At 38.2% G+C, this 17,354-nt stretch overlaps 1 protein-coding gene across 1 annotated transcript in view; it reads left to right on the forward strand.

Moving 5' to 3' along the window:
* The window catches only part of LOC104547296 (glycine receptor subunit alpha-2), a gene marked incomplete at its 3' end in the record, with an annotated part of 30,808 nt that extends 17,788 nt beyond the window's left edge, over positions 1–13,020 (forward strand). The window contains exons 3-4 of the mRNA XM_010192918.1: positions 5,661–5,728; positions 12,797–13,020. Coding sequence (XP_010191220.1) covers positions 5,661–5,728; positions 12,797–13,020 — 292 coding nt within the window. The remainder of the gene's footprint in view (positions 1–5,660; positions 5,729–12,796) is intronic.
* Between the last annotated feature and the right edge of the window lie 4,334 nt (positions 13,021–17,354).

Below are 17,354 nucleotides of genomic sequence, written 5' to 3' on the forward strand. Positions count from 1 at the left end.
AGAGAAGTCTTACCTAGGTACTTGCAATAAAGACTACCTGCGGTCTTCCTTCTGCTTTCTTACAAGAACTTTAAGCAAACTTGTTAAATCATGTGAATTTTCTCATCAAGTATTGGACTATGCATTATACAAATCCTTAAAAATGAGTGTGCAAGCTGCACTGCTTCTGGAGTAGCTACATGATTCCTGTGGCTCAGAGGAACTTTTCTAGAACATCAAAGCTGCCTTTCTCTCCCTGGCCCAATATCCTTGGTCCTTGGCCACAGGACCAGCTGAGCTGCCTTTGATAGCACTTCTCCAGTTCTTACATTGCCGGCCACACTCCGAGCGTGGAGGAAGCTATGATGACAGACAACTTGGTCCTGTCTAATGAACATGGCCAGCTGAGTTGTCCCAGCAGTAGTTCAGCCTTGCTGTCTGACACAGGGATATGCCTGCAGGACGATGAAGAAATGCATTGGCAAGCTCTTGAAATGGTAATTCAGGCACCTGTAGTACTGCAGCTGCACAAGCAGAGCCCTCCATAAAGGTTATCTCTGTTTCAAGTCTCATAAGGGCTGTGCTGGATGTTGGAGGCTGTTCCGTTTGGTTGAGGGAAAATGGTTGCTGCCTCCAGAACTGGCAATTAATAAACCATCTCCAACAAGCCCTGCTACCCTCCCCTGCTATCCTGGGACCTGTGTTACTAGTGCTCAGGTCAGCATGTGTGTCTTTGTCCTACCTTCACCCATATTTTAATCTCCTCCCTCATTTGAGCTTGGTCATGAAAACCCTGCTCCACAGATGAAGGGATGTTCAGTCCCTGGTGGGATCTCTGCCTTCTCACTTTGCTCCTTGATCCTGTTCCTGAATTTCTGCTCTGCCTCCACACTCAGACAGGATTGATTTTAGTCTTTTCAAACAATTCTGATGCTTGTCCTGCTCTCTGTGGTCAGTGGAGAAGGGCAGTTCATTTCATCTTTCTCCTCTGTATATGGAACAAAATAAACCATCCAAGAAGTTAGGAAAAAGCTCCTTTCATTGACACATAGGCCAAAGTCAGAAGGTGGAACAAAAAATACAATGTATAAAGAAAGACACAATTTTCTTCACAGATCTGTAAGTACCTTGCCAATAGTTTCACTGTCCTTCCACGAGGTGGATCTGCCTTATTTCCTCTCATTTTTGCTTCCACATCTCTCTGCTTTGCCCACAGTTCTCTCTCTCTCTCTCTCTCTCTCTCTGTGTGTATACTGTATTTTAGTTTGCCTTACAAGATTCCTTAATAAATACACATGTCAAAGAAAATTGGCAAGTGCATAGGTATAATTTCAAATCTCTTGTATGATTATAATATTCCCACTAAGGACATTATAGCTATATGGCTGAAATTAATGTGAAGAGAAAAAGGCTGCCAGGTGCAGCCTGGAAACTGTATGCCAAAAAGACAGAGTTGGGATGGATGTGAAAATATAGATATGATTCGCTGCAGTTAGGACAATCTCCAGGGTAAGAGTACAAGTAAATCTTCCCAAGAACCTACCAAATGAAGGATGATCTGGGGCTGTGTGTTATAAACACTGGAGACTATTCAGCTAAAGGTGCAGTTAGCAGCTGGATGGACCTCAGTGTACATCTTTCAGCACTCTCCACTCAACATGGGGACTCCCCCATGCATTAGGATAGATTCACCCCCTCTGGCAGCTGACAATGAAAGCATTCACTCTCTAGCCATATGGTGGCAAGGTCACATCCACCTTTGGTACAGGAGCTATGAGACAGCATGCCACAGCAAATTCAGGGGGATATTCGGTATATTCATATTTCTTGCAGGTAAGCTGAGCAAATGAGTGCTGTTGAGCACTTACCTTCTGTAAGTGCTAAGTGCTCTGAAGTGACAGGAGGTGTATGGCACATAATTATGTCATGACTTTTCAAGAACACAGCATATTGGAGAGTCCCGCCAACTGGCAGCAGCAGCAGACCCTCTGGGCGTGCAGGGAATGACACCTGCAGGGAACAGAAGCGTTATCTTAACTGTCTGTCAGAATACCAGACATCTACTTTCTGGTGGATTTGACTGTTAGCTACCTGTTTAAGGTTTGGGATTTTTTTTGTCTGAGTCCTTTCAAGAAACAGACATTTTTCTTATGACTTGAAAATCACTTTATCTCAATTATGCCTGAAAGGCACCTGGGCTGTTACCTTGTTGCATTGGAGATGACAAAAGGAAAACTAAGGAGAAAAAGAATTCATTATAATTTGCTTAATTTTTTTAGAGGTAATGTAAACTCTTTTTATATTTTAGGAAAAAAAGTTAAATTAAATGTTTCCATTGGCTTTGAAGAGTTTTAGGTTGTGTTCTTCAAACCTTGGCTATACTTCATAGAAGTTTAGTGCTTTAATTTAAAATGAACTGTTAGTTTAGAAAAATCTTACGGGACGGAGTGTGTGAAATGTTTAATTTGAAAAAGTGCTGCTGTGTGCTCTCTTTAAAGTGCACTTATTCCTTAAGATGTACAACATCTCACCTCCCACTGGAATAATATAAACAGTAGGAAAAAAAATAAAGGTCAATAACAAAAGAATGACAGCGTTGCAAACTTCAGTGCTTAGTTATCTTTTTCTTACTTATTTCATTTGGCTTGTGTTTCTTATTCGCATTTAGAAACTCCATCACTGGTAGATTAACTTTAAGAGAAAGTTGAACTTTTAGCTTGGAATCTGTGAGATATATGATCAAATGTTAGTTTTTAAGATCCTCTGATAAGTGTCTTCTCTACTCATTTGGTTACAAATCTTGTATTATACTTCTGATGTTTAAAAAAAAAATATAAATTATAAGGAAAAAAATTGAATTGATGATATCACACAAGTAAAGCTCTTTCCAAAAGACTCTGAGGATGAAGAGAACATGACCAGTTCTGCTTGCAGTACTTAGGTTTATTGAGTTCTTATACTGTTTCACATCTATCAGCAAAAGGCAAGTAGAAGACAATAGAAGACAGAAGACGAGTAGACAAATGGAAGGAGATATTTGCATGTAAACATGTTTACTAGGTTCTGCCGACTCTGGAATTGAAAGCTGTGGTGCTCACATATAGCGGCTTCTGCAAGACAACACTACGATATTAAAGAGAAGTTGACAAAGATTGTGGGAAAATGCCAAGGCACTCCATGGCTCTTTCACCTCAGTCTTTACTGGTAAGACTGGTATTCCAGAGCCTCTGAGACCTGTGGGAAAGTCTAGATCAAGGAAAACTCAGTGAAGAAGGATCATATAACAGAGCAAACGGGACACAAACAGGTCCAGAGGACCACATAGGAAGCACCCACAAGTGGTGAGGGAGCTGGCTGATGGCATTGTGAGACCATTCTTAATTGTCTTTGAAAGGTCACGGTAACTAGAGGAGGTTTCTCATCACAGGAAAAAAAAAAGTCACTTCTATCTTCAAGGAGGACAAGGCGGAGGATACATGAACTACAGACTGGCCGGCCTTATCTCAAAGTCTGAAGCAAATTCTTCTTGAAGCCATTTTCAGGTATGAAGGACAGGAAGAAGACTGGAGGTGGTCAGCATGGATTTTTTGAAGGGAAAATAATTCCTGACCACACTGATAGCATTCTATGAGACTTGACTGGCGTCATGGATGAGCGGGGAAAAGTGGATGTTGTTTATCTCAACTTTAACAAGGCTTTTGGCACTGTCTCTTACAACGTCCTCATAGACAAACTTTTGGAATAGACTAGCTAAATGGACAGTGAGGCACATGGAAAACTGGCTGAATTGCCATGCTCAAAGCATTGTGATCAGCAGCATGATGTCCAGCTGGAGGCCAGTCACTACTGGTGTACTGCAGGGGTCGATACTGTTTAAAATCTTCATTAATTACCTGAATGATGGGACAGAGTGCATCCTGAACAAGTTCTCAGAATATTCAAGACTGGAATGAATGGTTGATGTCTCAGCAATGTGTCCTTGCAACAAATAAGGCCAATGGCCTCCTGGTCTGCATTAGATAGAGCGTTGCCAGTAGGTTGAGGGAGGGGATCCTTCACTCGGCTCGTCATGGTGAGACACATCTGGAGTGCTGGGTCCAGCTCTGTGCTCACCAGTACAAGAGAGACAGGGACTTACTGGTATGGCCCCAGCAAATGTTCATGAAAGTGATTAAAAGACTGGAGGGTACAAGAAGATGCTGAGATTGCTGAGGCGACTCAGGCTGGAGAAGAGAAAGTTCAGGGAGATCTTAACCAATGTCCATAAATACCCGATGGGGACAAAAGGCAGTTGGCACAGAAACACGAGGCACTCCTCTTAAATGTAAGATGAACTAGAAGGATCTCCTTTCAACTTCAGTGATTCAGTGATTCAGTGATTCTGTTTATTTAGATGTAGAGAAATATGTTTGTCAAGTGGCCCAGTTAGTAGAAATATCATTAAGTCAAAACAACAAAAGAAGATACTATGGAGGGAGAAGAGCAGATAAATTGGCTTGTTTTAGCTTGGTGTTGAAAGTGAAACACATTTACAATGTAAAAAGGAAGTGTTTTTATAAAAACAATTGTTGCAAAACCTGAGTTGAACAGCACACTTGATTGGAATTTAAGAGTCTCAAAACATATTACTGTTCTGGTTTTTCTTCCCAAAACCAACATGTTTGTTTTCTTGAAGGTGGGTGGTCTAACACTCAGGAAGCTGAGAGTGTACTGGCTTTCACTGGGCACAACTTTCCATTTTTCAAAAGGGAAAGTAAACAGGTTTCCATCTTTTGCAAAGTAATTTCAGATCTAAATATGTAACCAAATGTAGGTATTTATGTTCTGGGCACTGACATTATTTTTTTTAATATATGGAAAATTATGTGATTAAAAATAATAATGAGAAAAGAGAGAAGAACATATTTGATACTCAATGCTTATATCAAGTTTTGTGTCACTGACATTCAGGAATTTAGCATTAATCCTTTTTGATTTAGTTGAGAAACTCTGTTTATTTCATCACCTCTAAAAAGCTAGGAGGCTAATAGACAACTAATTAAATATTAAGTCCCCATTCATTCTGTCACACATCAGTGACTGCTAAATAGCAAGAAAGAAGGTGGGAGGGAAGAGATCACAACTAGCTGTTTAATGAAAGCTGTGTCAAGCCAGAACAGATATTGCTAAAATATTTGTTTATGGCGGGGCAGACACCTTCAGATCAGGTGCAAGAAGAGCTGCTTGTTCAAGTCCTTTTTCAGTGGACTGGAGTCAGGTAGTTCCTGCTGGAAAATTCAGTGGCAAGCCATTGCACACAGAGTGGAATAGGTGTGGAAAGATACTATTTTAATTTTAAGTCAGAGAAGGAAGAGAAGAGTGGTTGCAATGCTAAAGCTTATTCTGTACTGATACTGTGGATAAAGAAAAAGCTGTTACACTTATGCCCTCACTCAACTATTTTCATAAATCCTTCAATGCAAGGATGGAGTTCTGTGTATTTATATAACAACTTCCAATGAAACTAGGTTAATTAAATTAGTGTTGATAATGTTTTTCTTTTTATCAATATTTACGTGATCTGTCTGGGAAAACTCACTTTCTGCTTGTTTTCAGCCACATCTGTATCAGATTGTACGGAGGCTGAGGGATCTGTACTTTTGTTTCAATGTATATTGCAACATTTTTATTGCATTCCACAGGTCCTCCAGTAAACGTTACTTGCAATATTTTTATCAACAGTTTTGGATCAGTCACAGAAACCACAATGGTAAGTGCTGTGATGTCATTGGCAAGAGAACAACAATACTTAATATATGTCATGAACACAACCTGTCAATTTTTCTATTTATTGTTCAACTTGCAGGTCCTCCTGTAAATGTTACCTGCAACATATTTATCAACAGCTTTGGTTCAATAGCAGAAACTACAATGGTGAGTGGGACTGGTCATTGAAGCCATCTTGTGAAGGAGTGGGATGTGATGTAGAATAGAGATGCTCAGGACATGGGGACATTTACTAAGAGAGTAAGCTACTAAAAACCTACCAGCTGAATTAAATAAAATAAAATAAATATAAAGTAACCATATAAAGAGATATGTAAAGTATTAAACTCAACTACCATGTCTGAACTTACATATGTAGTGACTGCATCACAGTCTGCAGTGACTGTGATAACAGCAAGTAGCGGTGTGTGCAAACCAGCTTTCTCAGGTTTTAGTGGCTCTGAAGAGGCAGAGGAATGGCTGGAGCTCAGCTGTGGGGCTCCCTGCCAAGTGCTCCATATTTTGAGCGGGTCTTATACCACATGCTGAATTATCTTCTGCTGCAGGCTGTGCTGACAGAGCTACCAGGATGGCCTTGTTTAACTCAGCTAAATCTCTGTGAATTACAGCCACATCAGTAACTATGCCTAACTTAAGTGAACGCCTAACCTGACCCAAATGACTAAAAGATATAGCTATAAGGAGACTTGGGTATTTTGAGGGTTAAATTGGTACTAGGAAATAATGAGATTCCAGCCAACTGAAATGTGTATTTTGACTGAATTCAAAGAATGTTATCAGTCAAAAAAACAAGGCCAAAATAAAAATGTCAGAGGCTTAATTTTGATATATATAAAAATAAATAGTTCAGTTTTTCACTTCAAGATGAGGTGTTTCTTTTAAAATTTCCAAATTTTAGGATTAATAAAGTCAAGATACAAAAATAGAAATGAACATTTTAGTCCAACTTTTTCTTTTTTTTTCAGTCTAGAAGTGATTTTTATTCAGTATTTGCTAGGAAAAATGAAAAATATTATTTCTGGGTCTGTTTAAAAAGATGCTGAGTTTTTTAATCTTCCTTTTCAAACAGTGGACAAAAAAGATCAGTTATTTATTCAAGCATGCATACACCTGACTACTGGGATTAGTCCAGAGAAAAATTTTTGATAGCTTTCTTATAATAATGTGATAAACTCATAACAATTATCAGGTCCTTATACACAAGAAGTAGGCTAAACTCATTCTAGAAAGGGTTTAGTGATAAATCCCAGCCTGACTTCGAATTCTTCAAGTCACTGCTACCACAAAATAAAGTAAAAATGAGCACTCTCACTTTAATTGGAATTTTGCAAGAGTTACTTTCACTGCCTCAGGATACTATGGACAGCTATGGACACTTTTGAAGCAATTGCAATGTAGTTCTACAACTGTCTTCCACGAATTCCCACACAGTGTCCAGGTCTTTGTATTTGCTGAAGCCAGAGGCAATAAAGGAGCTCAGTATCCTGTAGGACTGAGTTCTTCATAACTAAAATGAACTTGCTACCCACAAAAGCACTTAAGATATACCAAAGAACTATTGTTTTATAAAATGGGACAGAAAATACCTTGCAATCCTTGCATTATGAAGGAAGAGCAAATATTTAGCCTAACTTAAATATTTTATAAATTATTCAAATATTTCATTTAATTTCAATTGTAATTGATGCCATCATCTTAGAAAGTGATGCCTAAGGGACACAGGAACACAAATCTCCTGCTCCTAAGTATTTTTATTTCAAAACCCACCCTGTTATTTAATGTTTTCTGGAGATAAAGGGCAAGTTATTGCTAGGGCAAGCTGCTTTCCTAAATAGTGTGGAAAAGACTCATCTATAAATGACAAGCTATAACATATAGAGCTACAAAATAAACAGGTAAGTTAAGGCTTCAGAGTATGTAAGTGTAATATTTTAAAAGCACCTTAAAATAAGCTAAAAACAAGTTTAAAATGACAGGAAAAAAGCATATCTTGATGTAACATAATTATACACAGACTTAATGTTCAGGTGTTTTGAAAAATTTTTTCCTATGTTTAAAGGATTCTGAAAAGATAACTATGAATGCAGCACTTTTTTGCCCAGCCGTGTCTGTTGATCCTAGCGTGTAGAGGCATCAGCATGGTGTTAAGTAGCAAAAATCCAGCACGTCACTGGCTTTACAAGATGGCATTCAATGAAAATATTTGCACGACCTAATGCTGATTGCATTAATTAGACTCCTTCATTGCTTTGATTAAATCCCCTCATTGCATTTTACCTTCTATCAAATATGTTAATGTGCACCTTTCCAATGTTCATTAACACATTCTGCTGAAAACAGCCAAACATTCAAGTAGATGAAAACAAAGAGTATTGGCTTTCTTATTTTGCTTTGTTCATATCTGCCAGAAGTGTGAAAAGTTTTCTCTTAGATGCTGTTCAATGGTTTGATATTGATTTTCTTATTGCTGTCACTTCTTTAATGACTAATGTGACTAGTTTTAGGATGCTTTAAAATTGTTCTGAGAGGCAGGCATCAATTACAACTCCATGTACTTTGCCTTTCTAAAATAGATGTAACCATGTGGTAAAAATGTTGGCATCCCCTGTGATAAATAATGATTTTTGTTTGACTTCTAGGATTCATTTTTCCCTATAAAATGCTCTTGATGGTTTTGACATAAAACTAAAAGGTTTCTTTAAAACTCTAAATTGTAAATTCAATAGAGAAATTCCTGTCTCAGAGGGCAGCAATGCTTACTTACACTGTATATATGTAATGAAGGGATTCATCAGAATAAAACTTGGATGATCTACAGCAGCTCATTGGAAACTTGGGAGACAAAAACTTGTTTAGAGAAGCTTTAAGATTAAAGTCCCAGGCATACTAAATTTCAGTAAGCCAGGTTCTCACTAACATTAGCAAAAGTAGCTTATTTTTTCTGATTAGGACAGACACCAGGATGAAATTCATCCCTGTGTGAAAGGGCAGCACAGCTCTTGTGTCCAGCATAGTCTTCTAAAAGCTAAAACCTTTCATTTAGAAATAAAACAGGATTTTGTGCTGGTTCTCTCCAAAGGGATGAATTCCATAGAATCTTCACTCTTTTTGTTCCCAAAGATCTAGGGAGACAAAATGCATATGCATTAGTGTTTCTGCACTACAATGCATGTATGGGATAGTATCACAATTCATTTTTTTTCTCTGAAAGAAATTGTTTTCTTCCATATTGGAGTGATATATATTATACCAAAATAAAAATAGTAAAAAAAAAAATCCCTAGAGTCAAGGTGGAATTGTTGGAAATATTCTTCATTGATTCACTTGTCTTTCATTTAAGCCCTAACTTGCAAAGAAAGAGAAAAATACATTCCTGAGTAACTTCACTGAATAAAGCAGTTATGCCAGTAAGCTCTGTATCTATTTTAGGAAGCATTCACACATGCAGTATTCAGCAGTAAATTCTCTGTACAGCATGACTGCAGTTGAGTATCACAGATGAGTAATCTACATCAGGCTGGGCAGAGTCCCAAAGAATTCAGATGTTCAGTGTTGCTAATGACCAGGATTTTTTAGCTATCAGCTGTAGAAGCTAAGAGCAGTTTGTACATTGACGAGCTAATTGTTAATTACAGAAATGACTAACAGTGAGGATATTATTACTGTCGTTATGCCTTATAATCAATGACTGACATTATGCAGCAGGTTCTCTGTTGGGGTAAATGCATCAAACTCCAGTTGTGTTTTGAGTACTGTTAGCAGAAAAAATTGCCATTCCTTTTAAAATTTTAGGAGCAATAAAGCTTGTCTGTATGATACTGTCTTCCCACTAGGAAAAAACGTAATTACAAATCAGCTTGTTAGATCCTGATTAATTCACATGTTTGGTTTTAACTGCATAAGAGGCTCCCACTGAAGCCACTGGGGACACACTGCATGCTTATGTATGTAGGTAGCCAAGTGCTTTTCTGTCGCATGGCCTTGAAATAGGTCATTAAACCACTACTTTTCAGTTAGCATTCATATTTAGGATTTAGAGAGATAGAGTTGTTTCTTTGGCAAGCCTCTCTATCCATGGAAGGCCAGCTAAGGTTGCTGTTTGTGTCAGACATCCAACTCAACACCTGGATGATCAATGCTGCTGGAGGGGAAGACGGGAGGAAGGCCAAGATCTAAGATAAGCATCAGTTCAGAGACAGAAAGTAGCACTGAAGAGGGAGAGGGGCTCCCCTGCACTCCTCTGCCAGAGCAGTGCCTGAGACCAAAGAGACCTAGAGCTTTGCTGAAGCTCTGGGCAGTGAAACTGGTGGCCATGGATTTGCTGAAAGAGCATTTCTATCTAGTTTCCTATAAGACAAACTAAGAATATCTGTAGATTGAGTCCCTAAATCTTCTGATAAATCTACCAAAACTAATCAGATTAATATTTCTTTAGTATGTTAGTATTACTCTGATCTTACGACTTGAGAACAAAGGAAAACTGTTTATCTGAGTTGCCTCAAGCTATCACTGGCACCAGTGTTGCAACTGAGATTGAATCTTCAGGTCTACACTCCTCGTTCAGAGCAGTGGTGCTGTCAGAAAGAATTTGTGGAGCAGGTGTACTCGTGGTCGCGTAGGAGTGCATTACTACAGTCCACCCACTTCTACCCTCAGGAATTTGCAAAATACACACTGTAGTCTGCTTGAGCTCCATGTTATGATACCCTTCTCAGGAGAATTTTTCTTCAGAAGACAGTATGATGTTAGCACAGGGGAAAAAAAAAAAGAAAAATTTTGCATGATTAGGTCTGACTGTGTAAACACACAGCCCTCTCAGCTGCTTATACTGCAAGCATAGGAGAAAAAAGTAATGATGGTTTTGTGATGTGCATGTTACACTTCCATTTTTATTTCTTATTAAAATATCTATACCTATATATACACACAAAACCTATCAGACATAAACAAAGATCTCAGAGCTGTTTTGCTTCTAACAACAAAGCTTGCAGGCAGAAAGCATCAGTCTGATGGCTCTGATATATTTATGAAGGTAGATGCTGAAAAAGATAGTGTAATCCTGTTGATATTATTTATGCTTTTGGTATAATATATATCATCATATGCAAGTTCTTCAATGAATAAGCATTTTTTCAGTCTGTTTTTTTTTATCTAAATCACCAACTAATGAAGTTCATGAAAGCACATTTATTTTTAGATATTTTTAAACAATTTACTGATTCGACTTATTTATGATTTCTGTGTCATGAGGGGAAAAATCCCTCTGCTTTCCATAGACTTCACTATATTATTTAAAAGAAAAATCAAAGGCAGTTGCACAAGTACTTGTAGCAATTTTATTTTATACTACCTTCTTTTCTGCAGAATGAAAATCAAGTGCTTTCCAGGATTTATAACTATAACTGTCCCATGTAAGCTATAAGACACTCCCAGGTTTTAAGATCAAGAAACAAGGGAAAGTGTGCTTAGGGTTAGCGTATCCTCACAAGATGTGATGACGTTTTATAAGCTCAGAACCGCAAGTAGCTATTTGATGTTTAATACCATCATTAAAAGTACAGTGGCTTGTGAAAAACAGATACAGACTTTCGTAAGTATCTTTAACAAATGTGCTATTCTTGAGACCTCTCTCAAGACAGTCTTGCTCTGACTAGTAGACATTACTGTTTTGACTCATATCTACCTGACAGCAAAATGAATAAAGAAAGAAAGCAAAATGATGTTCCTATTAAGATTGTAAAGCATCATCCCATTGGGTTCAAAAACTGCATCAGTTTGGAAGTCAGAAATATTCTGTCAGGGCAGCAGCTCACTTCATCACCAACCTACTGAACAAAGGGTGGGAAATGCTGACGCTTTGGAGACGCTCGTTCACAGAATCTTCATATTGGGCAAGCTGCCTCTGCTTCATCAGAATGAGAATATTTATTTACATTTCAAGGATGACAAGTTCTTTAGACTATGCAGTTCAGTGGTCTAAGAAAACCCAAGTCAGCTCATATATTTTCCAAGTCAAAAGCACAGTGCTGCCATTTTAACATACTGAGACTACTAAAAGCAAATCCTAAATGTAAGAGGTTTGTACTGGTGGCAAAATTATTTGATATTATATTCCTTCACATGGTATAGTTGATATAAACACTGTTAAAAATTTTCCTTTCAGAGGAAAAGTAGATATATTTCTAAGACAGTGTTCACAAACAAGATAAATGTAGTAATTTCAGGTAAATGTGCTATAATAGCAGGGAAAGTTGGGGAGATGAAGTTCTTATTGCTGACTTTGGAAATTCAGAATAAGGAGAATAAACATAAGCATCTTTCCATTCCCTCCAGAGAATTTAGACCCTAAAGGCTCTTTTCACACTCCCCTTTAATAACCAGTTCTTGACACAGCATTAATGTTGGTTCTAAATGAACCTCTAAGTAATTGCTGCCTTTCCCAGATGTGACTCGCAGACCACTGAGCAGAAGAATGCAATTAGAACAATTTTAATGGGATGCAGAGAGGGAGGAGTGAATGAAGGAACATACAGAGAAAAGCATACAGTAGATAGAAAAAGGACACAAACAGTAAATAAAAAGTGCTGATTTAACTTCTTCTATACAAATCTGTCTTCACTGGAATTAGCAACTATTCATGAGTACATTAGAAATAATTAATTTACATATTGGAAGCAATTTATTTAAATTAGTAGTTTTATAGACTGTTGAAATTGTATATATCTAGTTGCAATGCTTTTTGACTTTCTAAGTACCTCTGAGTTAATCCATAGCATTTGAAAGAGGGTTACATTTAATATTAATATTGCAGTTAATATTTTTTTCATCATTGAAGTAATTTTGATTTGGAAAACGTACCAGTTGTGGTTGTTTGCTCAATACAGCATTTAAACTGCTTTATTTTCAAATGACAGCTCTAATTTTCAAAGGAGAACATGAATGTTTGTTGTAACACTGGTACTGTAGCAAGTCTAAGAGCATAAAGAAAGCTAAAGTGGGCTTTCAGTTTTGGTAACTGGCTTAGTAACTTTTTCACATGGCATTTCTGTAGGACTACAGAGTGAACATTTTTTTGAGACAGCAGTGGAATGACTCACGTCTGGCTTACAGCGAATATCCTGATGATTCCCTGGATTTGGATCCCTCTATGCTGGACTCTATTTGGAAGCCAGATTTATTCTTTGCCAATGAGAAGGGAGCAAACTTTCATGATGTCACGACAGACAACAAGTTGCTGAGGATTTCTAAAACTGGGAAAGTGTTGTACAGTATCAGGTAAACCAGTTAACTTTTTTTCTCTTTCTCCCCTTCTATCCCCCTGCTCCCTGTTTTTCTGGATGTAACTATGCTTACTGAACATACTGTATGTATTTAATTTTTTATTGTTCCATAAGTACAACTGAAATGAGACTTAATCATTGTAAAGTAGAAGGAAAATTTTCCCATGTTCCTTTGCTAAGCTTTCACTTATAGCAAAACAGTGTGCAAGTGGCACAGCAGTATTTCTTAGTCTTGTTGGAAACTTCAGGCTGTCTGAAACTTTAATGGTATGCCTCAGTAATTCCCATTAGCATTAGCTCAAGTGACTCCTCTTACAAAGAGAGCAAATCACCTCCTCAGTAGCTTGTGGACTGTAATTTAAAAGTCAAGAGGAATAGTATTTTAAATGATTGTTCAACAACTTGAGTAAATACTTGCTTGAAATGCAATAAACTTGACATGCAAGTCACTGGGTAATCGGATGTATCTATTCACATTTTAAAATAACTGGAATTACAGAAAACATTTTTAATACTATTTGCATTGAAGTGTGTGCTATGTGACTGGATTTAAGCTGATTTAATAAAAACTGACAAAACATGATTTGTATTGACCTGATGAAATGGGACATATGCAGAGAATCAGAATTGCATTGCACAGGTATAAAGAGCAGGTAATAATCAGCAGTGTTTATTTTACATTCACCTTACTGTGCATCATTAATTGCTTAATATAGGTAGTCATATATGCAAAACACTGTATTATTGCTCTTACAATTGTTAAAACAAAATTATTGTGTTTTATTTGCTCCTGGGAATGCTTCTCAGCTTTTGCCTTTCTTGCATTTGGAAAGCAAACATGATAGCATTTGTTTAACAGGTTGTTTAGTGAATTTACTCATCTGTAAGGCAGATTAGTTTAGAAGGCAGTTGTTTCTGACTGGACATTCTGTTTGTGACCTGCATTTTCACTAACGAGATATTATTGATCTAGGTTCAGGACAGCCGTGTTCTTTAGGATTCTAAATAAATAAATAATAACATGACACTTCCTCCATTTACTTAATTCTTATGGAAATTCCTGGATAAGACCCCAGTAATATTTGAATGGATTGAGCAAGGTTTCAAATTCGTGTACTCAGTTTGAGAAAAACAGTAGGATACAAGGATGAAACTAGCATTAGCAGCATGATAGATATCCTGTCACTTACAAATATTTATTGTTTCACCCTGGGAAACAAATGAATTCATCTGTTTGTTTGAATGACATCAGACACCAACATATCAAAGGCAACTGTGCAGTTGGGTGCTATTCTTAACATTTTTCCATGCAGGAAAAGTAATATTTTGAACTGTCACAGCGCATTAGTAAAATTCCCTCACCTAAATGCAAATTAGTCTGAAAAAAAGTAAGCAGAATTCTAATGTAGTGCTAAGCAAAACTCATTGTTTCTCATTTGTGTCGCACAGCAGTAACAGAGGCTGTGCCTCTAACATGGCATATAATTTTTTAGTACTTTACAGTGAAGAAAACTTTCCAGAATACAGAAACTTGAAGTCAGAAGTAATTAGAAAAACTTGTCTTTATTCTCTAGATACTAGGCTAGATGCATCTGTATATTGCCAGCTGCTTTTAGTTGTGCTATACGGAAACAAACAAGAATATTTCAGTGATTGGTTTCAGTGTACTGAGAATGTTATAATGCTGCCGTCTTCGCTACTCCACTTTGCGTGACATCGTGATATTTAACATTTAGCATTTAGTGAGTTGTAAATGTTTAAAGCACTTTGCAAACACATCTCAGAAGTAGTGGTTTAGGCTTTTTTGTTGTATTTCCAAATTTAATAAAATCAAGGTCAAGTTAATCTAACATTAATATAAACCACTCTCTGCATAAAATGAGTTTAGAACTGCTCCCAGTAATAAATGGGTAAGAAGCAAGACGTGTGTATTATACAACAGTGGTGTTTCTCTTCCTTATCACAGAATCACAGAACGTTAGGGATTGGAAGGGACCTCAAAAGATCATCTAGTCCAATCCCCCTGCCGGAGCAGGAACACCTAGTTGAGGTTGCACAGGAAGGCGTCCAGGCGGGTTTTGAATGTCTCCAGAGAAGGAGACTCCACAATCTCTCTGGGCAGCCTGTTCCAGTGCTCTGTCACCCTCACTGAGAAGAAGTTTCTTCTCAAATTTAAGTGGAACCTCCTGTGTTCCAGCTTGTGCCCATTACCCCTTGTCCTATCATTGTTTGTCACCGAGAAGAGCCTGGCTCCATCCTCGTGACACTCACCCTTTAAATATTTATAAACATGAATGAGGTCTCCCCTCAGTCTCCTCTTCTGCAAACTAAAGAGACCCAGCTCCCTCAGCCGCTCCTCATAAGGGAGATATATATTGATCTGAAAACACGGAAATTTGCTATGCAGGAGGCATAATTGGCTTATGTTGGTAAATGCTCTGAGGCCAATCCTGCTCTTTCTGAAAAGAATTTGGAAGCTCACTTGAAACTAGATGTCATGATCTTAATGAAACAAGACACTTGATGTAGGATATGGGTGCTGAGATGACTCATGGAAGGGTCAGTGTAGGTCTGGCCTGTGCGTTACCTCCACCGCAGTATTTGGCTCTGGGAATTCTCGCATGCCATGGCAAGTATGAATTTCTTTGGCCATCCCTCAGTGAGGTATAAACCATGCTGCATTTTCTGCTAATGGTGTAGATTTTCATTATAGTTTTCCTTGTAATCATTAGTTACAATGTTCCTGCTGGCAGACTCCTGGTTCTGTATTTAATTCTTTGGGAGTTGGTAGAGATGCTAAAGCAAGAGTTGTTGTTAGCTGATGTACCCATCATATAAGTTTAGGAGTCCAAACCTATTTTTAGATATTTGCTGCATGCTCAAATGACTACCTCAGTGTTTGTTTTGATCTGCTATATATGCTATATATGTTATATAGAGCCTGAGGCTCAATATCTGGATGACTGGTCTAAATCTTTGGGTACTGCAGAGAGAACTAGAATCTTGTGGAGGGAACAAATACATGCTATTGCCACTAGAGAAGTAACAACAGCTCTTAGAGATGCATGTATTCTGAGTAGTCAGCAGTTACAGAGAAGTTACATTCAGCAAACAACTACACTTTAGTCGAGATCAGTCTCAGTTGCACTCTTTGAACTGCAAAACAGTCAATTAGCTATCACTTTCATTTTAAAGCACTCTGCAGAGAGCAGTCAACAGGAGGGGTTTATTATAGCAGCATTCAATAAAATTAGCTTAAGTTGTGTATATTTTGTATGCTGAAAAACAATGAGAGTTAAAATGAGAACCCACATAATGTCACCTCCCAGATGCCTGTGACTCATCCTTTCCCAACCCTTGAATGATATCTGCATGGATTGGATTTGGTAAAGGGCTATGCACTTGGAAAGACTGGCAATGCTGTGTGATAATACCAAGAATCCTGTACCTGGCAGTCACATTCTGTATGACACCCGGACTTCGCATTGGATACACTACATTATATGTTCCAGAGGCAAGGTTTATACCTTCCCTGGCCCATTGCAGACACCTTGGACAGCAGGAAAATGTTAAATACCCTCACAGGAGGCTGTGCATTCTCTCCAAGCCACCCATTTTTGGTACCTGATTCCCACAAACTCATTTCAGGATGCCAGCCAGCTTAGAATATTAGTATCTGCCAAAAAGCTTATTTTAGCAAAGTGATAGAAAGTGAAATGGTTTTATTTAAGGTTTGAGGGGTATTTTTTTCTGCATTGATTGCTTCCCTCTCCTTTTAACAATTTCAGTGCATCTCAGCCATATGAGCTTGATGTAGGAGGTGATATAACTCAACTGTAGTATTGATCCACGGCATTGAACTTGGACTATATTGGTCAGGAAGGTAAATGGGCTGTAATTTCTTTTTTTTACCTGTTGTTCCAGAAAACAATCCCAATTGCCTAATAAGTCTGTCGAGCTGTGCTCTGAAATGTCATGTAGCATTTTTGGCTTGCAAGCATGACACCCATCTACAAGAAGGGCTGGAAGGAAGACCCGGGGAACTACAGACCTGTCAGTCTGATCTCGGTGCCAGGGAAGGTGATGGAACAAATCATCCTGAGTGCCATCACACGTCACATGCAGGACAACCAAGTGATCAGACCCAGTCAGCATGGGTTCAGGAAGGGCGGGTCCTGCTTGACTAATCTTATCTCCTTTTATGATGAGGTGACCTGCTTGGTGGATGAGGGGAAGGCTGTGGACGTTGTCTACTGGACTTTAGTAAGGCCTTTGACGCCGTCTCCCACAGCATTCTCCTGGGCATGGCTTGGACGGACATATGCTTTG

This window comes from Mesitornis unicolor, unplaced genomic scaffold, assembly GCF_000695765.1.
Source record: "Mesitornis unicolor isolate BGI_N332 unplaced genomic scaffold, ASM69576v1 scaffold20709, whole genome shotgun sequence".
Taxonomy (NCBI): domain Eukaryota; kingdom Metazoa; phylum Chordata; class Aves; order Mesitornithiformes; family Mesitornithidae; genus Mesitornis; species Mesitornis unicolor.